At 39.7% G+C, this 25,260-nt stretch overlaps 1 protein-coding gene across 1 annotated transcript in view; it reads right to left on the reverse strand.

Moving 5' to 3' along the window:
* Positions 1-4,568: 4,568 nt before the first annotated feature.
* SEC22A (SEC22 homolog A, vesicle trafficking protein) overlaps positions 4,569-25,260 on the reverse strand; it is an 80,564-nt gene continuing 59,872 nt past the window's right edge. Inside the window, exon 7 of the mRNA XM_082655246.1 lies at positions 4,569-5,210. Coding sequence (XP_082511372.1) covers positions 5,010-5,210 — 201 coding nt within the window. The 3' untranslated portion in view covers positions 4,569-5,009. The remainder of the gene's footprint in view (positions 5,211-25,260) is intronic.

The raw sequence follows: 25,260 nt of genomic DNA on the forward strand, positions 1-25,260 counted from the left end.
GAGCCTGTTTCCTCAAGTGAACATGAGATGGTGCCCATCCCCGCCACCGTAGGCTGCCATAAGGATTAACTACTATGTAGGAGGTCCTCACTAGCGCAAAAGGTGCTAACAAGCTTTCTTACAACATTAGTCCTAGGTATGGAGGAATTCAAAGTGCAAGGGCAAAATATTCTTTGTTCACCTTCAGGCAAGGTCCCCTTGACAACCCAGCCTTAAAGAAAAGCATTGGCCCAGAGGAGGCAGGTGACCTAGGCAGAGCTGGGAAGGGGCTGCTGGGACCAGACAGGAAACAAAACATACGAGCCCTGTTTTCCTACTGTTAGATGGAGCCTGAATGTGCTTCTGCAGGTGATGCTGCACTGCTGTACTGTGGGATGTAGGAGAAAAGGGCAAATGTGAACCGTCGGTGGGGCTGGGCTGAAAATACCGTTTGTTGCCAAGAAAACATCAGGAAGAATTCATAAGGCTACGGTACTGATTTCAAGAACTCTGAGAATGAAGCCTGTTCTCTCCTTGAGTTTCCTACAGACTCCACTGTGCTTAGACTATTCATTACACACCAGCACCACCAATACAGAAGAAAACGTGTGCACACCTGTCAATGCCACTCACTGTAAACAAGCAAGGAGGATACAAGCCATGTGGCTTCCAACCATGCAGTGCTGCAACACTGTGATTTCATCTGATGAATAAAGAAACCTAGAAACGTTGGCCACCCAAGGAAGAGATGTTACAAGAGTGGCAGCCACAGATACCACTTCTCTTTGAAAAGCTCAGTGCTCAAACAGAAGGCTGCCAGCATTCAACAGCAGTCTTAGAACACTGATGAAGATGAGCAGACACCTCTAATCCTAATCAGTAAGACTAGAAGAGTAAAATCCTCAGCTGACATGGCTTCTATACACAATTCATTCATAACCCTTGGAGTTGGAGGGGTTTCTTCCATTAACTTTAGGCTTGGCTATTCCTAAAGCCAATTTAAACCAAAAATCAGGTTTGATTTTACCACAGTATTTTTAGGTAGAAAGACTCCATTTCCTTAGAGATAATAAAGCAGAAAAATACAAATTGACCACAGACAAAGAATGCAGCCCTGAAGAGTGACCCATAATGTGTGGTAAAGCTAAGTGTTCAATTTGGCCTGAGTGGTGGCTGATTTTGAAATAATTTATTTGTTCTTTTACCACATACACTATTATAGCTCTAACTTTTAAAGTGAACAGAAAGTCTGTTAAAATAACAAAAAGTGAAGACACACACACACACACACACACACACACACACACACACTCTTTGCTGTGTCTCTTGGAAATCCAACAGCCTGGAGTGGGTCCTTGGGTTACTCAGTAAACCTTCTGGAATAAAGGCCAAGCGACTGCCTTTTTGGTAGGTAGCTAACCCCAGGAGGAAGCCCTTTTGTGACATGGGGGTTAAAGACTCACCTGACAAAGCTGGTCGCTGTGAAGCCTTGACAAATCAGGAATCTAATGAGATTCCAGACATAGCCCAACAGATATGGAGCTATGTGTTTCTCCAGACTGCATTCAACTATGAAAAAGACCATATTTAATACCAAATAAATGTGCTAACCCAGGGACAGCAGATTCATTTTACGTAAGTTACAAAATTATAAAATTGGGTAAAGGTTTTCCATGTCTCAAGGCATTTGTCTTGAATGGATTTTCAAGCTTTAACACAGATACTTGTCTTTAGCTTAGGAGCAGAATTCTCATGGGAACAAAATCCTCTATTAACCACACAAAAAAAACCTTGAAATGAAAGCCTTTGAAAGCTGGTACAAAGTTGAGGATCCAAGGCACAATCGTAATACAGAAATGTGTGTAAAACAATTGAGGATTTTGTTCATTTTAGCATTTCACAGGACCCCCAAGAGCAAACATTTTTACCTGAATTCATCAGGAAGACGTCTCCTCTGAGAAACATGCTTTGACTTATGGAATATAGATCAAGGCAAAACTTGTTTTCCTTCTTCTAGCCTTGACTTCCAAGAAGTTCAAGAATCAAATTTTATACTAACAGCAATTTGTTCACCCTTCCTTCCAGTTTCATTGGTCTTGCTTTTCCCCCCTTAAAGTTCATATTTTGTTAACATTATTTGGTATTTCTTTTCTGGGTATGCTGCTTCGAATTCTTTGGGGAAAGAGCCCAGGTACAAATACACTTCGAATACAGACCAAAAAAAGCAAGCAACTATTGCAATTACTTTTAGGATATAAAAGGAGTATCTTTGCCCTCATAGCATAACTCAATCAAAAGCAGTATTTCAGAATTACCTTAAGGAAGAAAATATACACCTAGATTTGACAGTAGCTGGCTAAATCTCATTATTTTAAGAAGTCCCCAGTACCTCAATTTTATCAAGGACATATTCCCTGAATATAATCTTAGTTATCTTCATTACTTTCCACTCTAGTGGAAAAACCCTGGGCTACGAGATTAGAAACTGTGTGTTTTGCTCTTGACCCTAAGTAAGTCATTACCATCTGATTACCTTAGTGTCCTCCTTCCTAATAGGAGAGCAAATACTATTCCCCGACACTACAAAACCCATTATGATTAGGTAGGTAAATGCGGACTTGCTCTTAGAAGTAAAATTGCAATATAAACACAACGTATTACCATCATACACATTAGAAGCCTAAGTGGTTCTCTCTCAAGAGCTTAAAAACTTCTTTACATTCATGGCAAAAATTTATCTTTCCAAATTCAGTTTCTTTGGCAACAACATGATAGAGGCAGGGAAGTTGTATAAACACTGAGAGATGCAGGCACCAAATAATGAAAGAAAGCATTTCTATACATAAAACATTATTTATACCTGTTTTCATTTTTTACATTAAAATGTAAACATCCCCTTATCCAAAATAGCTGGTGAAAAAGCAAAACAAAAACAAAAAACAAATTAAGCCTTTAAAGATAGCTGGTGAGTTTTCAAGTGTCCTTGCTCAATGTATCCAAATACCAAATATTATAATTCAATAATTAGGAGAACCAAACTGGTAAAAGAGCTATAAAATATCAATATACAGCAAAATCACAATGAACCAGAATACTCCAATCTCCTGGTTAATCAACTATTTACAAGAAAACTCCTCTTGCTTTAACCATTAGTTTAGAAAAAAAACTTACTAAATTGAACCACTTTACTTTCCTGGCTCAGTAACTACAAAACGCCAAACATAAATCAATTTTATTTTGATGACTTAGGATCATGTGGTACCTTGGGATATCTCTCAGAATATTCATAATTTCTGTGCAGTTTTGTTAGAGGCAGAAAATTGGAGGGAACTGGAGTTTCTTGCATTAAATAAATCCCCGAAATCGTTAAGCTTACTGTCTTCTTTTGTCTCATTCTCCTGAAAGAAGAGTGTAGCAAAAAGGTTCTAATTAAGCAAGATTTCTCATTGTAGACATACCTATGTATACTGGTTCTGGAAACAGTGCAGTTCAGTGACTTTACCTCTCTGGACAATTTCTTCTGGAAAATTAGTATACCCAGAACATGAACTATATGTAATGGGTCCACTGTTTTTCTGGATATCAAATTTCAGTACCTTATGAATTCCTTAATTGGAATCTTTTCTCAAGAAAATCACTCATGAGATGACTTCGAAACCAGAAGAGCTGTAGATTTTGCTAATGGAAACAAACTATGCTTCCTCTATTATTAATTCAAAGCTGCTTAAACAATCTTTATAAAGTTATCAAAAAGCAAGTAAGTTCTCTAAGACAGTAGGTGCTTAACTCCTCAAAGCCATAAAATGATAAGAGGAATAATAAGAAGTGCTGAGAGAAGAGTCACCTTCTGATTCTTTTAGAACAGCTCAGTGTCTCCATAGTGCAGGACCCATGCCACTTGGTGGCATGCAAGATGATTTTAGGTGATACACAACACAGAATTAAATAATGCTGAATCACAGTGAGAATGGCATTCCCTTTATAATTTTCTTTTAAACTTCTGATAATTCCACAGACAGAGCTCCATTTTGGTGCTGGGTAACATCTCTTTCACTGCAACAAAGAAAGAACAGGCTTTTTGGATTCAGAGCCTTGGCAGGAATTAGTATCCAGCTAGAATTTAATAACATCTTTGTTTTATTTTTATTTATTTTGTAGTTATCATTTTTTTATGGCAAACTGATGCTGGTTTTCTACTTGGAATAGAGGTTAGTTTCTTTTTTAAATATTTTAAAATTTAAAAGATAAATATTAAGTAAATAATAGCATATGTAATACTCAACTGATTGAAGTTTGGCAAACAATGGCTATAGCCTAACAAATATTTTTAAAAAGTGATTTCAAAAGAAAGTATAAACATGGCCTAGGAAAGAAACATGTGTCACTGTGTTTTCAATACTTGCAATGCTCCAGGGATGAGCTCACCAGAGCCTTCTCCTACAACGGGTGATTTCCAGGGTTAAGATTCAAGCAAAAATATAAAGGAAAAAGAACCCATTCTACACCAATCTGGACTTCACAAACTCATGGTACCATAAATGTGCAAAATCTAATATTTAGCAAGTAATTTGTTTTACACATAAACTTTCCAATTCACTGCAGCATCTTTTTATTTGGTCTACACTAATGCCTCACAAAGGCAAACCCAGGTTGCAGAGCTCCTGCTTAGTTCTCAGAGCAAGTACCACACATAGTTTTTGACTGAACTCTCCAGCCAGGATTCAGGGCTGCTGGCCAAGTCTTCCAATGGCATCTGACTGTTCTTCCAGTGCCATGGCCCTGCAGAGAGAGATCTCTTCATCTTCTTCTGATTGATAATCTCATGGCCAACATTCTGCTGAGAGGAGTTTGCGTAGCAGGTATGGCATGCTCATAGGCATGCCATGCTGACTCAAAACGAAAAGGACAGCTGGAGAGAAAGACAGCAGAGCTTCTCATTTGTGGTGAACAGTTTCTTCATCACAGTGGTAGTTAAGATATGCTCCCTCCTTTTTCCCCTGAAGCCAAGGCAACAAGCCTGAAGGATGGTGTCAGACATCATAATCAGGAGCCTTGCCCTGGGCTTGCCTCAGCCAGATCTGGAGTGTAACAAATGCTCCCACAGTCACGTGAAAGAAAAGCTGCCAGAGGTTGCGCAGTTCATAGAGATACATGTTGCATAGACAGATTAAGCCAAAAGTCAAAAAAGATTTGACATTCCGCCAGCCGGTGTAGTAGACAAATAAATAACACTGTTGAAAATATAAAAATGAAAGACGATTAGGGTTACAGGAAAAGAAATAGATGCTTCTACTATAAAGCTGTAACAGGTCACAGGGTAAAATATGAGAGTAGAAAAGGGGATTTTTCAACTACGGATAAGACAGTGTAATATCTTTAATACACTGAGCGCTACACTCAATGTATCTTCAATATACTCCCTATTTAAAAGGGAAATAGGTTTAAGAAATAGGTTTGCATAATCTGGAATCAGAGGAAAAGAGCTATAGAGAACATTTTGGAGACAACATAATCTGAATATGAATCCTCTATTAGATAATACTGTATCAATGTTAAATTTCTTGGGTGTGATAAAGGTATCATGGCTACGTAGAACGAGGTCTTTGTTCTCAAAAGACACATGTTCAAGTTTTTAGAGGTGAAATATCTGGATGTTTGTAACATTTTAAAAACAACTGTGCAGGAACTTCTGCTTCTGGGATCATGGAGTTGATGCACTTTCCTCTATTCTTCCCACTAAGTACAACTAAAAACCCTGGACATTATATATCAAGCAAAAGATGACTCTGGATGATGAAGAGAAGAAGGCAGATAGGCTAAGGACCTTGAGACCCAGGGAATGACACAGTGGTAAACTACCTTTTTTTTTTTTTTTTTTTTGCCTCATATATCCCAAACTTGGAGCTGAAGAAGCTGGCAACTAGAAACACCAATGGATGCACATCAACAAAACAAACAAACAAAAAAACACTCAGTAAAATCTTGTTCTCTCTAGCCAGAAGACCATGAGAGGGGTACCTTTCCAAGACAGAGAACTTTTACATAATAACTATTCTACTCCAGCCACCAAAAACAAAACAAAACAACCCACAAAAAAACTATGACCACCCACACCCACCCCATCAAAGCCTATGTGGGAGCCTATAATGCTCTAAGGAGATGTTCTAACACTCCAGGGCTTCAGAGAAGGCAAGTGGGAAGCCAGAACTTTGACTCCCACCCTGTGGTGTCAGTGGAGACCAAGTGGGACTCTGGATATTGACCTCCACTTGGCATTAGCAGGGCAATGGATTTCTCATCAGAAACCATAAAGTTCAGGTAAGAGTGGAACAACATTTTTCAAGTGCTGAAAGAAAAGAGCTGTCAATCCAGAATCCTATACTCAACAAAAGTATCCTTTAGGAATGCAGGGAAAATAAAGCCATGAGAGAAGACTAAGAGAATTTATCACCAACAAGTGTACTCTAAAAGAATGGCTAAAGGAAGCTCTCTAGATAGAAAGGAAACAACAGAAGAAGGAACCTTGGAATAATGAAAAGGAACTCAGCAAAAATACAGGTTAATGTAATAGGCTTGCCTTTTTAAGAACTTTCTAAAATGTTTGATGGTTGAAGTAAAAATTGTTAACACTGCCTGATGTGGTTCTAAATATATGTAGAGGAAATATTTAAGACAATTATATTATAAATAGACGAGGACAAAGGGACATAAATGGTGGTACAGTTCCTATGCTTCACCTGAACTGGTAAAATGATAACACCAGAAAACTGAGATAAGAAGATGAAATGCAATACCTAGAGCAATATTTCAAGCTATACAAAGAGACATACTCAAAAACATTATAGATAAGCCAAAATGGAGTTCTAAAAGAATGTTCAAATAATCCACAGGAAGACAAGAAAAAGAAAACAGAAAAATGAAAAACTGAAAACAAAAAATAAGATGGCAGACTTAAGCTGTAACATATCAATAATTATACTGAATATAAATGGCTTAAATATAGCAATTAAAAGATAGAGATTGGCAGGGTATATTAAAAAACATAAATGAACTCCATGTTGTCTACCAGAAAATCAATCCAAATGACATAGGCAAGTTAAAAGTAAAGGGATGGAAAAAGATATAGCATGCAAACATTAATCAAAGGCAAGAAGGAGTGGCTATCTTACTATTAGATAAATATAAAAATATTTTGGGACTTCCCTGGTGGTCCAGTGGTTAAGACTCCAGGCTTCCACTGCAGGGGGCACGGGCTCTATCCCTGGTCAGGGAACTAAGATCCCATGTGCTGCACGGCGCCACCAAAAAATAAAAACTTAAAATAAATAAATAAATAAAAATATTTCAAAGAAAGTAAAAATAACCAGGGACAGAGAGGGATATAATGATAAATGGATCGGAGAGAGACCTTCAAGATGGTGGAGGAGTAAGATGGGAAGATCACCTTCCCCCCCACAAATACATCAAAAATACATCTACATGTGGAACAACTCCTACAGAACACCTATTGAATGCTGGCAGAAGACCTCAGACCTCCCAAAAGGCAAGAAACTCCCCACGTACCTGGGTAGGGCAAAAGAAAAAAGAAAAAACAGAGACAAAAGAACAGGGACAGGACCTGCACGTATGGGAGGGAGCTGTGAAGGAGGAAAAGTTTCCACACACTAGCAAGCCCCTTCACCCCCCGGAGATAGGGGGTGGCGGGGGGGAAGCTTCAGAGCCACGGAGAAGAGTGCAGCAACAGGGGTGCAGAGGGCAAAGCAGAGAGATTCCCGTACAGAGGATTGGTGCTGACCAGCACTCACCAGTCTGAGAGGCTTGTCTGCTCACCCACCGGGACGGGTGTGGGCTGGGAGCTGAGGCTTGGGCTTCTGAAGTCAGAGCCCAGGGAGAGGACTGGGGTTGGCTGCATGAACACAGCTTGAAGGGGGCTAGTGCACCACAGCTAGCTGGGAAGGAGTCCGGGAAAATGTCTGGAACTGCATAAGAGTCAAGAGACCACTGTTTTGGGGTGTGCGAGGAGAGGGGAGTCAGAGCACTGCCTACTCGAGCTCCAGAGACGGATGCGAGATGCGGCTATCAGCGTGGACCCCAGAGATGGGCATGAGACACTAAGGCTGCTGCTGCCGCCACCAAGAAGCCTGTGTGCAAGCACAGGTCACTATCCACACCACCCCTCCCGGGAGCCTGTGCAGCCCACCACTGCCAGGGTCCCAGGATCCAGGGACAACTTCCCCGGGAGAACACATGGTGTGCCTCAGGCTGTTGCAACGTCATGCTGGCCTCTACTGCAGCAGGCTGGCCCTGCATTCCATACCCCTCCCTCTCCCTGGCCTGAGTGAGCCAGAGCCCCCTAATCAGCTGCTCCTTTAACCCCGTCCTGTCTGAGCAAAGAACAGACACCCTCAAGTGACCTACATGCAGAGGCGGGGCCAAATCCAAAGCTGAACCCCAGGAGATATGTGAACAAAGAAGAGAAAGGGAAATCTCTCCCAGCAGCCTCAGGAGCAGTGGATTAAATTTGCAGAATAACTGAAGCAGAAGAACGGATAAGTGACCTGGAAGATAAAACAGTGGAAGTAACGACTGCAGAGCAGAATAAAGAAAAAAGAATGAAAAGAATTAAGGACAGTTTCAGAGACCTCTGGGACAACATTAAACGTACCAATATTTGAATTATAGGGGTCCCAGAAGAAGAAGAGGAAAACAAGAGGACTGAGAAAATATTTGAAGAGATTATAGTTGGAAACTTCCCCAACATGGGAAAGGAAATAGTCCATCAAGTCCAGGAAGCACAGAGAGTCCCATACAGGATAAATCCAAGGAGAAACATGCCAAGACACATATTAATCAAACTATCAAAAATTAAATACAAAGAAAAATATTAAAAGCAGCAAGGGATAAACAACAAATAACATACAAGGGAATCCCCATAAGGTTAAGAGCTGACCTTTCAGCAGAAACTCTGCAAGCCAGAAGGGAGTGGCAGGACATATTTACAGTGATGAAAGGGAAAAACCTACAACCAAGATTACTCTATCCAGCAAGGATCTCATTCAGATTCAACAGAGAAATTAAAACCTTTACAGACAAGCAAAAGCTAAGAGAATTCAGCACCACCAAACCAACTTTACCACAAATGCTAAAGGAACTTCTCTAGGCAGGAAACACAAGAGAAGGAAAAGACCTATAATAACAAACCCAAAACAATTAAGAAAATGGTAATAGGAACATATATATTGATAACTACCTTAAATGTAAATGGATTAAATGCTCCCACCAAAACACATAGACTGGTTGAATGGATACAAAAACAAAACCCATACATATGCTTTCTACAAGAGACCCACTTCAGACCTAGGGACACATACAGACTGAAAGTGAGGGGATGGAAAAAGGTATTCCATGCAAATGGAAATCAAAAGAAAGCTGGAGTAGCAATTCTCGTATCAGACAAAATAGACTTTAAAATAAAGACTATTACAAGAGACAAAGAAGGATACTACATAATGGTCAAGAGATCAATCCAAGAAGAAGATATAACAATTGTAAATATTTATGCACCCAACGTAGGGGCACCTCAATACATAAGGCAAATGCTAACAGCCATAAAAGGGGAAATCGACAGTAACACAATCATAGTAGGGGACTTTAACACCCCACTTTCACCAACAGACAGATCATCCAAAACGAAAATAAGGAAACACAAGCTTTAAATAATACATTAAACAAGAGAGACGTAACTGATATTTATAGGACATTTCATCCAAAAACAACAGAATACACTTTCTTCTCAAGTGCTCATGGAACATTCTCCAGGATAGATCATATCTTGGGTCAAAAATCAAGCCTTGGTAAATTTAAGAAAACTGAAACTGTATCATGTATCTTTTCTGACCACAATGCTATGAGACTAGATATCAATTACAGGAAAAAATCTGTAAAAAATACAAATACAAGGAGGCTAAACAATACACTACTAAATAACCAAGAGATCACTGAAGAAATCAAAGAGGAAATTAAAAATACCTAGCAACAAATGACAATGAAAACACGATGACCCAAAACCTACGGGATGTAGCAAAAGCAGTTCTAACAGGGAAGTTTATAGCAATACAATCCTACCTCAAAAAACAAGAAACATCTCAAATAAACAACCTAACCTTACACCTAATCAGACAAAGAAGAACAAAAAAACCCCCGAAGTTAGCAGAAGGAAAGAAATCATAAAGATTAACTCGATCAGAAATAAATGAAAAAGAAATGAAGTAAACAATAGCAAAGATCAATAAAACTAAAAGCTGGTTCCTTGAGAAGATAAACATTAATTGATAAACCATTAGTCAGACTCATCAAGAAAAAAAGGGAGGGGGCTTCCCTGGTGGCGCAGTGGTTGAGAGTCTGTCTGCCGATGCAGGGGACGCGGGTTCATGCCCTGGTCCAGGAAGATCCCACATGCCGCGGAGCGGCTAGGCCCGTGAGCCATGGCCACTGAGCCTGCGCGTCCGTAGCCTGTGCTCCGCAACGGGAGAGGCCACAACAGTGAGAGGCCCGCATACCGCAAAAAAACAAAAACAAAAACAAAAACAAAAACAAAAACGGGAGAAGACTCAAATCAACAGAATTAGAAATGAAAAAGTAGAAGTAACAACTGACACTGCAGAAATACAAAGGATCATGAGAGATTATTACAAGCAACTATATGCCAATAAAATGGACAACCTGGAAGAAATGGACACATTTTTAGAAAAGCACAACCTTCCGAGACTGAATGAGGAAGAAATAGAAAATATAAACAGACCAATCACAAGCACTGAAATTGAGACTGTGATTAAAAATCTTCAAACAAACAAAAGCCCAGGACCAGAGGCTTCACAGGTGAATTCTATCAAACATTTAGAGAAGAGCTAACACCTATCCTTCTCAAACTCTTCCAAAATATAGCAGAGGGAGGAACACTCTCAAACTCATTCTACGAGGCCACCATCACCCTGATACCAAAACCAGACAAAGATGTCACAAAGAAAGAAAAGTACAGGCCAATATCACTGATGAACACAGATGCAAAAATCCTCAACAAAATACTAGCAAACAGAATCCAACAGTACATTAAAAGAATCATACACCATGATCAAGTGGGGTTTATTCCAGGAATGCAAGGATTCTTCAATATATGCAAATCAATCAATGTGATACACCATATTAACAAATTGAAGGATAAAAACCATATGATCATCTCAATAGATGCAGAAAAAGCTTTCAACAAAATTCAACACCCGTTTATGATAAAAACCCTCCAGAAAGTAAGCATAGAGGGAACTTACCTGAACATAATAAAGTCCATATATGACAAACCTATAGCCAACATTGTTCCCAATGGTGAAAACATGAAACCATTTCCTCTAAGATCAGGAACAAGGCAAGGTTGTGCACTCTCACCACTATTCTTCAACATAGTTTTAGTTACACTCCGATAAAGATGTAAAAAAAAAAAAAAAAAAAAAGGGCTTCCCTGGTGGCACAGTGGTTGAGAGTCCACCTGCCAATGCAGGGGACACGGGTTCGTGCCCCGGTCCGGGAAGATCCCATATGCCGTGGAGTGGCTGGGCCCATGAGCCATTGCCGCTGAGCCTGCGCGTCCGGAGCCTGTGCTCCGCAACGGAAGAGGCCACAACAGTGAGAGGTCCGTGTACCACAAAACAAAACAAAACAAAAAGTTTTAGCCACAACAATCAGAGAAGAAAAAAAAATAAAAGGAATCCAAATCAGAAAAGAAGAAGCAAAGCTGTCACTGTTTGCAGATGACACGATACTAGACATAGAGAATCCTAAAGATGCTACCAGAAAACTACTAGAGCTAATCAATGAATTTGGTAAAGCAGCAGGATACAAAATTAATGCACAGATATCTCTTGCATTCCTATACACTAATGATGAAAAATCTGAAAGAAGAATTAAGGCAACACTCCCATTTACCACTGCAACAAAAAGAATAAAATACCTAGGGATAAACCTACCTAAGGAGACAAAAGACTTGTACGCAGAAAATTATAAGACACTGATGAAAGAAATTAAAGATGATACAAACAGATGGAGAGATATAACATGTTCTTGGATTGGAAGAATCAACATTGCGAAATGACTATACTACCCAAAGCAATCTACAGATTCAATGCAATCCCTATCAAGCTACCAATGGCATTTTTCACAGAACTAGAACAAAAAATTTCACAGTTTGTATGGAAACACAAAAGACCCCGAATAGCCAAAGCAATCTTGAGAAAGAAAAACGGAGCTGTAGGAATCATGCTCCTGGACTTCAGACTATAGTACAAAGCTACAGTAATCAAGACAGTACGGTACTGGCACAAAAACAGAAATATAGATCAATGGAACAGGACAGAAAGCACAGAGATAAACCTACGCACATATGGACACCTTATTTTTGATAAAGGAAGCAAGAATATACAATGCAGAAAAGACAGTCTCTTCAATAAGTGGTGCTGGGAAAACTGGACAGCTACACGTAAAAGAATGAAATTAGAACACTCCCTAACACCATACACAAAAATAAACTCAAAATGGATTAAAGACCTAAATGTAAGGCCAGACACTATAAAACTCTTAGAGGAAAACACAGGCAGAACACTCTATGACATAAATCACAGCAAGATCCTTTTTGACCCACCTCCCAGAGAAATGGAAATAAAAACAAAAATAAACAAATGGGACCTCATGAAACTTCAAAGCTTTTGCACAGCAAAGGAAACCATAAACAAGAAGAAAAGACAGCCCTCAGAATGGGAGAAAATATTTGCAAATGAAGCAACTGACAAAGGATTAATCTCCAAAATTTACAAGCAGCTCATGCAGCTCAATATCAAAAAAACAAACAACCCAATACAAAAATGGGCAGAAGACCTAAATAAGCATTTCTCCAAAGAAGACATACAGACTGCCAACAAACACATGAAAAGATGCTCAACATCACTAATCATTAGAGAAATGCAAATCAAAACCACAATGAGGTATCATCTCACACCGGTCATAATGGCCATCATCAAAAAATCTAGAAATAATAAATGCTGGAAAGGGTGTGGAGAAAAGGGAACCCTCTTGCACTGCTGGTGGGAATGAAAATTGATACAGCCACTATGGAGAACAGTATGGAGGTTCCTTAAAAAACTAAAAATAGAACTATCGTATGACCCAGCAATCCCACTACTGGGCCATAATTCAAAGCCATAATTCAAAAAGATATATATGTACCACAATGTTCATTGCAGCACTACTTACAATAGCCAGGACATGAAAGAAACCTAAATGTCCATCAAGAGATGAACGGATAAAGAAGATGTGGCACATATATACAATGGAATATTACTCAGCCATAAAAAGAAACGAAAGTGAGTTATTTTTAGTGAGGTGGATGGACCTAGAGTCTGTCATACAGAGTGAAGTGAGTCAGAAAGAGAAAAACAAATACTGTATGCTAACACATATATATGGAATAAAAAAAAATGGTTATGAAGAACCTAGGGGCAGGACAGGAATAAAGATGCAGACACAGAGAATGGACTTGAGGACACGGGCGGGGGAAGGGTAAGCTGGGACTAAGTGAGAGAGTGTCATGGACATATATACACTACCAAATGTAAAACAGATAGCTAGTAGGAAGCAGCTGCATAGTACAGGGAGATCAGCTTGGTGCTTTGTGACCACCTAGAGGGGTGGGATAGGGAGGAAGGGAGGGAAACGCAAGAGAGAGGAGATCTGGGGATATATGTATATATATAGCTGAGTCACTTTGTTATAAAACAGAAACTAACACACCATTGTAAAGCAATTATACTGCAATAAAGATGTTAAAAAAATGATAAATGGATCAATCAACCAAGAAGATACAGCAATCCTAAATGTGTATGAACCAAACAACAGAACTGCAAAAACTGATAGAACTCAAATGAGAAATTCACAATTAGAGTTGAAAAATTCAATATTCCTCTCTCAACAATTGATAGAACTAGCCAGAAAATCAGCAAGGATACATAAAAACTGAACAACGCCATCAACCAACAGAACCTAATCAAAATTTATAGAACACCCACTCAAAAACAGCAGAATACACATTCTGTTCAAGTGCCTAAGGAACATATACCAAGACAGACCATATTCTGCGCCACAGAACAAACCTCAACAAATGTAAAATAACTGAAATCACACAGAATATGTTCTCAAACTACAATGGAATCGAACTAGAAATCAATAATGGAAAGAAAACCAGAAAATATCCAAACACTTGGAAACTAAGCAACACAATTCTAAATAATCCATAGGCCAAAGAGGAAATCCCAGGGAACATTTTTTTAAATACACTGAATTACATGAAAATGAAAATACAACACCTCAAAATTTATGGAACACAGCTAATGAAGTGCTAAGAGGGAAATCTGTAACACTAAATGTATACATTACAAAAGAGAAAATTCTCAAATCAAATCATCTAAGCTCCCATCTCAAGAACCTAGAAAAAGAGCCAAATAGACAAAGCAAGCATGAGGAAAGAAATAGGAAAAAAAACAATAAAACAAAGAGCAGGCTCTGTGAAAAGATCAATGAAATTAACAAGAAAGACCGATAAAGAAAAAGAGAAGATACAAACGATCAATATGAGGACTGAAACAGGAAATATCACTACACAGCCTACGGACATCAAAAGGATAGTAAGGGAATACTATAACCATTCGACACACAAATTTGATAACCTAAGTGAAATGGACCACTTCTTCATAAAACACAAACCACCATAATTCACCCATTATAAAACATTATTTGAATATCTCTATAACTATTAAGAAAATTGAATTTAAGACTTATTAAATAGCTGAAGGAATCAAAACTATATGGTACTGGCAGAGGGACAGACACATAGATCAATGGAACAGATACACAGCCCAGAAAAAGATCCACATAAACATGCCCAACTGATTTTTTTTAATGCAAAAGCAATTCAGTACAGGAAAAAAAAAAAGGGAAAAGTGAAAAATTAAACTTCATAAAAATTTTAAATGCTTGATCTGCAGAAGACTCTGTTAAGAGGATGAAAAGACAAGCTAAGACTGGGAGAAGATATTTGCAAACTACGTATCTGACAAAGGACTAATATCTGGAATATATAAAGAACTCTCAAACTCAACAGTTTAAGACAAACAATCTCATTAGAAAATAGGCAAAAGACATGAATAGACATTTCACCCAAGATGATACAAAGATGACAAATAAGCACATAAAATTATTTTCAACATCATTAGCCACTAGGAAACTGCAAATTAAAACCACAATGAGATATCATTACACATCTATCAGAATGGATAAAGTATTAATAAAAAATAGAGACGACACCAAATGCCAATAAGGATGCAGAAAAACTGGATCACTCTCACAATGCTGGTGGGAATGTAAAATCGTACAGTATTCTGGAAAACAGTTTGTCTTTTAATAAGCATGCAACTACTATGTACTACCACATGACCCAGCAATTGCACTCCTGGGCATTTATCTCAGAGAAATGAAGACTTTTTTGTTCACACAAAAGCCTGTACATGAAGGTTTATAGCAGCTTTATTTATAACAGCCAAAAACTAGAAACAACTCAGATGTCCTTCAAATGAGTGACTGATCAAACTGTGGTACAGCCATACCATGGAATATAATTCAGCAATAAAAAGGAACAAACAATTGATACATCCAACAACTTGGATAAATCTCCAGAGAATTATGCTGAGTAAAAAATGCCAATCACAAAAGGTTACATACTGTATGATTCCATTCATATAACATACTCAAAATGAGAAAATTGTATTAATGGAGAACACACTAGTTGTTGCCAGAGATGAAGGAGGGGTTAGGGCAGGAGGGAACTATAAAAGGCAGCATGAGGAGTCTTTATGGTGATAGGACTGTTATATATCTTAACTGCATCAATATCCACATCCTGTTGTGATACTGTATTATAGCTTTGCAAGATGGAACATTGCGGGGAAGCAGGTAAACATTATACAGGCGCTCTCTTATGACTCCACATGAGTCTAATTATCTCAAAATAAAAAGTTTAATAAGAAAAACAACTTTATACATTCATTTTATCTGCAACTTACATTATAAACAACAAATATACACACTATACGCACAAACATACAAAGAGAGAATGAGATAAAGCAAGTGCTGCAAAATGTTAACAATTGGTGATTCTAGGTGTACCAGTTTCTCAACTTTTCTGTAAGTCTGAAGGTTTTCAAAACAAAACACTGAAGGAAAATAGTCTCTAGTTTCTTCAGACTTCCTCTGATTTCCTATTTTATCTTTTTTTTTAGGTCATGCCACGTGACTTGCAGGATGCTAGTTTCCCGACCAGGGATCGAATCCGTGCCCCCTGCAGTGGAAGCGTGGAGTCCTAACCACTGGACCACCAGGGAATTCCCTGATTTCCTATTTTAAAGGCTCCATATCAAGATTATCTCTATCTGGCTGAACGCTGTGATTCCCTAAGTACCCATGGCCTGGAGGAAAAGGCAACAAACCATGTAGTAGTAGCCTTTGAGGTCTGATCCGACGGAGATGAAAAAATATCCTGACAATTGGAGATAGAGCATGTTATATGGTAAAATGTAATCACTTAGTTTTTACTGTGGGAAAAACATTATTATCACTCTGCTCAGCACATTTGGAAAGCATGCAGTTTCATGCCTGTCAATAGGAAGGAAATTGGTTTTTTGATTTTCTTTTTTAAAGCATGAATTTGTTTATTTTTCTCAAGTTAAAAGGTCACCTGGGTGACACTGCTCCACCATGAGGCAACTCTAAAAACTACTTTTAGGTGTTCTGAGAAAGGTAACAGAGGTGTGTCTATCTATAGGCAAGAGCACTGGTTCTGGAGTCACCTGGGTTCAAGTCACTGACTGGCTGTAAGAACTGTCTGGGCCTCAGTGAAAAATGGTGATAATAATAGGATTAGTGTGGGGCTTTCTTTGAGGATTTAATGGTACAAGGAAAGCAAAGAGCTTAGCACAAAGCAAGAGCTCAACATATTTTTGCATTATTATTAGAATTTAAAATTATTTCACTAAGGCAAAACAGCTAAAAGTATATTTTATAAGAACAATCAGACTTCCGGGAAGATGGCAGAAGAGTAAGACGCGGAGATCACCTTCCTCTCCACAGATACACCAGAAATACATCTATGCGTGGAACAACTCCTACGGAGCACCTACTGAACGCTGGCAGAAGACCTCAGAACTCCCAAAAGGCAAGGAACCCCCCACGTACCTGGTTAGGGCAAAAGAAAAAACTAAACAGAGACAAAAGGATAGGTACGGGTCCTGCACCAGCGGGAGAGAGCTGTGAAGGAGGAAAAGTGTCCACACACTAGGAAGCCCCTTCGCGGGTGGAGACTTCGGGAGGCGGAGTGGGGGAGCTTGGGAGCCGCGGAGGAGAGCACAGCAACAGGGGTGCGGAGGGCAAAGCGGACAGATTCCAGCGCAGAGGATCGGGCCGACCGGCACTCACCAGCCAAGAGGCTTGTCTCCTCGCCCGCCGGGGCGGGCGGGACTGGGAGCTGAGGCTCCGGCTTTTGTCGGAGCGCCGGGAGAGGACTGGGGTTGGCGGCGTGAACACAGCCTGCAGGGCGTTGGTGCGCCGCGGCTGGCCGGGAGAGAGTCCGGGGAGGGGTCTGGACCTGCCGAAGAGGCAAGAGACTTTTACGTCCCTCTTTGTTTCCTGGTGCACGAGGAGAGGGGATTAAGAACGCTGCTTGAGAGAGCTCCAGGGACGGGCGCGAGCCGCGGCTAAGAGTGCGGAGCCCAGAGACGGACATGGGACGCTAAGGCCGCTGCTGCCGCCGCCAGGAGGCCTGTGTGCGAACACAGGTCACTAGCCACACGCCCTTCCGGGGAGCCTGTGCAGGCCGCCACTGCCAGGGTCCCGGGATCCAGGGACGGCTCCCCCGGGAGAACGCACGGCGCGCCTCAGGCTGCAACGTCACGCCGGCCTCTGCCGCTGCAGGCCCGCCCCGCACTCCGTGACCCTCCCTACCCCCACCCCCACCCCCCCACCCCCCACCCCCGGCCTGGGTGAGCCAGAGCCTCCGAATCAGCGGCTCCTTTAACCCCGTCCTGTCTGAGCAAAGAACAGACGCCCTCCGGCGATCTACACCCACAGGCGGGGCCAAATCCAAAACTGAGCCCCTGGGAACTGTGAGAACAAAGAAGAGAAAGGGAAATCTCTCCCAGCAGCCTCAGAAGCAGCGGATTAAAGCTCCACAATCAACTTGATATACCCTGCATCTGTGGAATACCTGAATAGACAACGAATCATCCCAAATTAAGGAGCCCTGTGGATGAAAGGCTCTTGGTGCTGCAGCCAGGACTCAGTGCTGTGCCTCTGAGGTGGGAGAGCCAACTTCAGGACACTGGTCCACAAGAGGCCTCCCAGCTGCACATAATATCAAATGGCGAAAATCTCCCAGAGATCTCCATCTCAACACCAGCACCCAGCTTCACTCAACAACCAGCAAGCTACAGTGCTGGACATCCTATGCCAAACAACTAGCAAGACAGGAACACAACCCTACCCATTAGCAGAGAGGCTGCCCAAAATCATAATAAGTCTACAGACACCCCAAAACACACCACCAGACGTGGACCTGCCCACCAGAAAGACAAGATCCAGCCTCATCCACCAGAACACAGGCACTAGTACCCTCCACCAGGAAGCCTACACAACCCACTGAACCAACCTTAGCCACTGGGGACAGACACAAAAAACAACAGGAACTACGAACCTTCAGCCTGCAAAAAAGGAGACCCCAAACACAGTAAGATAAGCAAAATGAAAAGACAGAAAAACACACAGCAGATGAAGGAGCAAGATAAAAACCCACCAGACCTAACAAATGAAGAGGAAATAGGCAGTCTACCTGAAAAAGAATTCAGAATAATGATAGTAAGGTTGATCCGAAATCTTGGAGATAGAATGGACAACAGAATGGACAAATTGCAAGAATCAGTTAACAAGGACCTAGAAGAACTAAAGATGAAACAAGCAACGATGAACAACACAATAAATGAAATTAAAAGTACTCTAGATGGGATCAATAGCAGAATAACTGAGGCAGAAGAACGGATAAGTGACCTGGAAGATAAAATAGTGGAAATAACTACTGCAGAGCAGAATAAAGAAAAAAGAATGAAAAGAACTGAGGACACTCTCAGAGACCTCTGGGACAACATTAAACACACCAACATTCGAATTATAGGGGTTCCAGAAGAAGAAGAGAAAAAGAAAGGGACTGAGAAAATATTTGAAGAGATTATAGTTGAAAACTTCCCTAATATGGGAAAGGAAATAGTTAATCAAGTCCAGGAAGCAGAGAGAGTCCCATACAGGATAAATCCAAGGAGAAATACGCCAAGACACATATTAATCAAACTGTCAAAAATTAAATACAAAGAAAACATATTAAAAGCAGCAAGGGAAAAACAACAAATAACACACAAGGGAATCCCCATAAGGTTAACAGCTGATCTTTCAGCAGAAACTCTGCAAGCCAGAAGGGAGTGGCAGGACATATTGAAAGTGTTGAAGGAGAAAAACCTGCAACCAAGATTACTCTACCCAGCAAGGATCTCATTCAGATTTGATGGAGAAATTAAAACCTTTACAGACAAGCAAAAGCTGAGAGAGTTCAGCACCACCAAACCAGCTCTACAACAAATGCTAAAGGAACTTCTCTAGGCAAGAAACACAAAAGAAGGAAAGGACCTACAATAACGAACCCAAAACAATTAAGAAAATGGGAATAGGAACACACATATTGATAATTACCTTAAATGTAAATGGACTAAATGCTCCCACCAAAAGACACAGATTGGCTGAATGGATACAAAAACAAGACCCATATATTTGCTGTCTACAAGAAACCCACTTCAGACCTAGAGACACATACAGACTGAAAGTAAGGGGATGGAAAAAGGTATTTCATGCAAATGGAAACCAAAAGAAAGCTGGAGTAGCAATTCTCATATCAGACAAAATAGACTTTAAAACAAAGACTATTAGAAGAGACAAAGAAGGACACTACATAATGATCAAGGGATCGATCCAAGAGGAGGATATAACAATTGTAAATATTTATGCACCCAACATAGGTGCACCTCAATACATAAGGCAAATACTGACAACCATAAAAGGGGAAATCGACAGTAACACATTCATAGTAGGGGACTTTAACACCCCACTTTCACCAATGGACAGATCATCCAAAATGAAAATAAATAAGGAAACACAAGCTTTAAATGATACATTAAACGAGATGGAGTTAATTGATATTTATAGGACATTCCATCCAAAAACAACAGAATACACATTTTTCTCAAGTGCTCATGGAACATTCTCCAGGATAGATCATATCTTGGGTCACAAATCAAGCCTTGGTAAATTTAAGAAAATTGAAATTGTATCAAGTATCTTTTCTGACCACAACGCCATGAGACTAGATATCAATTACAGGAAAAGATCTGTAAAAAATACAAACACATGGAGGCTAAACAATACACTACTTAATAACGAAGTGATCACTGAAGAAATCAAAGAGGAAATCAAAAAATACCTAGAAACAAATGACAATGGAGACACAACGACCCCAAACCTGTGGGATGCAGCAAAAGCAGTTCTAAGGGGGAAGTTTATAGCAATACAAGCCCACCTTAAGAAGCAGGAAACATCTCGAATAAACAACCTAACCTTGCACCTCAAGCAATTAGAGAAAGAAGAACAAAAAAAACCCAAAGCTAGCAGAAGGAAAGAAATCATAAAAATCAGATCAGAAATAAATGAAAAAGAAATGAAGGAAACAATAGCAAAGATCAATAAAACTAAAAGCTGGTTCTTTGAGAAGATAAACAAAATAGATAAACCACTAGCCAGACTCATCAAGAAAAAAAGGGAGAAGACTCAAATCAATAGAATTAGAAATGAAAAAGGAGAGGTAACAACTGACACTGCAGAAATAAAAGAGATCATGAGAGAGTACTACAAGCAACTCTATGCCAATAAAATGGACAACCTGGAAGAAATGGACAAATTCTTAGAAATGCACAACCTGCCAAGACTGAATCAGGAAGAAATAGAAAATATGAACAGACCAATCACAAGCACTGAAATTGAAACTGTGATTAAAAATCTTCCAACAAAGAAAAGCCCAGGACCAGATGGCTTCACAGGCGAATTCTATCAAACATTTAGAGAAGAGCTAACACCTATCCTTCTCAAACTATTCCAAAATATAGCAGAGGGAGGAACACTCCCAAACTCCTTCTATGAGGCCACCATCACCTTGATACCAAAACCAGACAAGGATGTCACAAAGAAAGAAAAGTACAGGCCAATATCACTGATGAACATAGATGCAAAAATCCTCAACAAAATACTAGCAAACAGAATCCAACAGCACATTAAAAGGATCATACACCATGATCAAGTGGGGTTTATTCCAGGAATGCAAGGATTCTTCAATATACGCAAATCTATCAATGTGATAAACCATATTAACAAACTGAAGGAGAAAAACCATATGATCATCTCAATAGATGCAGAGAAAGCTTTTGACAAAATTCAACACCCATTTATGATAAAAATCCTGCAGAAAGTAGGCATAGAGGGAACTTTCCTCAACATAATAAAGGCCATATATGACAAGCCCACAGCAAACATCATCCTCAATGGTGAAAAACTGAAAGCATTTCCACTAAGATCAGGAACAAGACAAGGTTGCCCACTCTCACCACTCTTATTCAACATAGTTTTGGAAGTTTTAGCCACAGCAATCAGAGAAGAAAAGGAAATAAAAGGAATCCAAATCGGAAAAGAAGAAGTAAAGCTGTCACTGTTTGCAGATGACATGATCCTATACATAGAGAACCCTAAAGATGCTACCAGAAAACTACTAGAGCTAATCAATGAACTTGGTAAAGTGGCAGGATACAAAATTAATGCACAGAAATCTCTGGCATTCCTATATACTAATGATGAAAAATCTGAAAGTGAAATCAAGAAAACACTCCCATTTACCATTGCAACAAAAAGAATAAAATATCTAGGAATAAACCTACCTAAGGAGACAAATGATCTGTATGCAGAAAATTATAAGACACTGATGAAAGAAATTAAAGATGATACAAATAGATGGAGAGATATACCATGTTCTTGGATTGGAAGAATCAACATTGTGAAAATGACTCTACTACCCAAAGCAATCTATAGATTCAATGCAATCCCTATCAAACTACCACTGGCATTTTTCACAGAACTAGAACAAAAAATTTTGCAATTTGTATGGAAACACAAAAGACCCCGAATAGCCAAAGCAATCTTGAGAAAGAAAGAAGGAACTGGAGGAATCAGGCTCCCTGACTTCAGACTATACTACAAAGCTACAGTTATCAAGACGGTATGGTACTGGCACAAAAACAGAAAGATAGATCAATGGAACAGGATAGAAAGCCCAGAGATAAACCCACGCACATATGGTCACCTTATCTTTGACAAAGGAGGCAGAAATGTACAGTGGAGAAAGGACAGCCTATTCAATAAGTGGTGCTGGGAAAACTGGACAGCTACATGTAAAAGTATGAGATTAGATCACTCCCTAACACCATACACAAAAATAAGCTCAAAATGGATTAAAGACCTAAATATAAGGCCAGAAACTATCAAACTCTTAGAGGAAAACATAGGCAGAACACTCTATGACATAAATCACAGCAAGGTCCTTTTTGACCCACCTCCTAGAGAAATGGAAATAAAAACAAAAGTAAACAAATGGGACCTAATGAAACTTAAAAGCTTTTGCGCAGCAAAGGAAACCATAAAGAAGACCAAAAGACAACCCTCAGAATGGGAGAAAATATTTGCAAATGAAGCAACCGACAAAGGATTCATCTACAAAATTTATAAGCAGCTCATGCAGCTTAATAACAAAAAAACAAACAACCCAATCCAAAAATGGGCAGAAGACCTAAACAGACATTTCTCCAAAGAAGATATACAGACTGCCAACAAACACATGAAAGAATGCTCAACATCACTAATCATTAGAGAAATGCAAATCAAAACTACAATGAGATATCATCTCACACCAGTCAGAATGGCCATCATCAAAAAATCTAGAAACAATAAATGCTGGAGAGGGTGTGGAGAAAAGGGAACCCTCTTACACTGTTGGTGGGAATGTAAATTGATACAGCCACTATGGAGAACAGTATGGAGGTTCCTTAAAAAGCTACAAATAGAACTATCATATGACCCAGCAATCCCACTACTGGGCATATACCCTGAGAAAACCATAATTCAAAAAGAGTCATGTACCAAAATGTTCATTGCAGCTCTATTTACAATAGCCCAGAGATGGAAACAACCTAAGTGCCCATCATCGGATGAATGGATAAAGAAGATGTGGCACATATATACAATGGAATATTACTCAGCCATAAAAAGAAACAAAATTGAGCTATTTGTAATGAGGTGGATAGACCTAGAGTCTGTCATACAGAGTGAAGTAAGTCAGAAAGAAAAAGACAAATACCGTATGCTAACACATATATATGGAATTTAAGAAAAAAAATGTCATGAAGAACCTAGGGGTAAAGCAGGAATAAAGACGCAGACCTCCTAGAGAACGGACTTGAGGTTATGGGGAGGGGGAAGGGTGAGCTGTGACAGGGCGAGAGAGAGTCATGGACATATACACACTAACAAACGTAGTAAGGTAGATAGCTAGTGGGAAGCAGCCGCATGGCACAGGGATATTGGCTCGGTGCTTTGTGACAGCCTGGAGGGGTGGGATAGGGAGGGTGGGAGGGAGGGAGACGCAACAGGGAAGACATATGGGAACATATGTTTATGTATGACTGATTCGCTTTGTTATAAAGCAGAAGCTAACACACCATTGTAAAGCAATTATACCCCAATAAAGATGTTAAAAAAAAAAAAAAGAACAATCATTCAGGAAATTATTTTAAAGTTAATATTTACCTCACACTGCTTTAGAATCATATGAAATAATGCCTATAAAAGTTATTAAATTATAACTTTATAGCATTATAAAAATCATGTAAATATAGGAATTTTGCTTAGAGACAGCATGATATAGTGGAATGAATATGACACTGAAAATCAGAAGACTCAGAGTTCTGACACTACCACTTACTGGCTATGTGACCTCAGGATAGTACTGAAACTGTCTCAGATTTTTCCTTTTCAAAAATGAGGATATATACCCTGTGTGATAGGACTGTAGAGATTAAAGTAGAAAATCTACATAAGAATATTTCATAAAATTAAAGTACTTGTGACATCAACGAATACAAGCTTTCACATTTCCTGCATGAAATGTCATTAATTAAATTCAATCTGCCAAATTTTACAGGAAAAATTTCTGAAGCTAATATAAATGATTAAGAAAAATTAGGGGATTGAAAAAAAAATGGTGCTGGGACTTCTCCGGCGGCCCAGTGGTTAAGACTCTGCGCTCCCAATGCAGGGGGCCCAGGTTCGATCCTTGGTCAGGGAACTAGATCCCACATGCCACAACTAAGAGACAGCATGCTGCAACTTTAAAGATCCTGCATGCCGCAACTAAGACCTGGAGCAGCCAAATAAATAAATACATTTTTAAATGTGGCCACTGAAACTGAAATTTCTAATATGTCTTTACATAAAAGTCAAATGCATATATTCAAAATATTTCCCGGGACTTCCCTGGTGGTTAAGACTCTGCGCTCCCAATGCAGGGGCCACGGGTTCGATCCCTGGTCGTGAAAGTAAGATCCTGCATGCCGCACAGCGCGGTCAAAAAAAAGTGTACATATACTTTATATATATATATGCATATTTATTTCCCTAAAGGCTTCTACCGAGTTTTAGGTAGCCTTTTATTTGCAGTCCTGAATCTTTCTAATGTTTTCCTATGCAACACAGAGAAATGTGTCACTTATAAAAGTTAGGTCAAAATGCCTTGCTTGCTCTAACGTGTTTTAGCAAAGACATTCTTTTTTTTTTTTTTTTGCGGTACGCGGGCCTCTCACTGTTGTGGCCTCTCCCGTTGCGGAGCAACAAGCTCCGGACGCACAGGCTCAGTGGCCATGGCTCACGGGCACAGCCGCTCCACGGCATGTGGGATCTTCCCGGACCGGGGCACGAACTCGTGTCCCCTGCATCGGCAGGCGG

This window comes from Grampus griseus, assembly GCF_964374135.1.
Source record: "Grampus griseus genome assembly, chromosome: 5".
NCBI classification, from domain to species: Eukaryota; Metazoa; Chordata; class Mammalia; order Artiodactyla; family Delphinidae; genus Grampus; species Grampus griseus.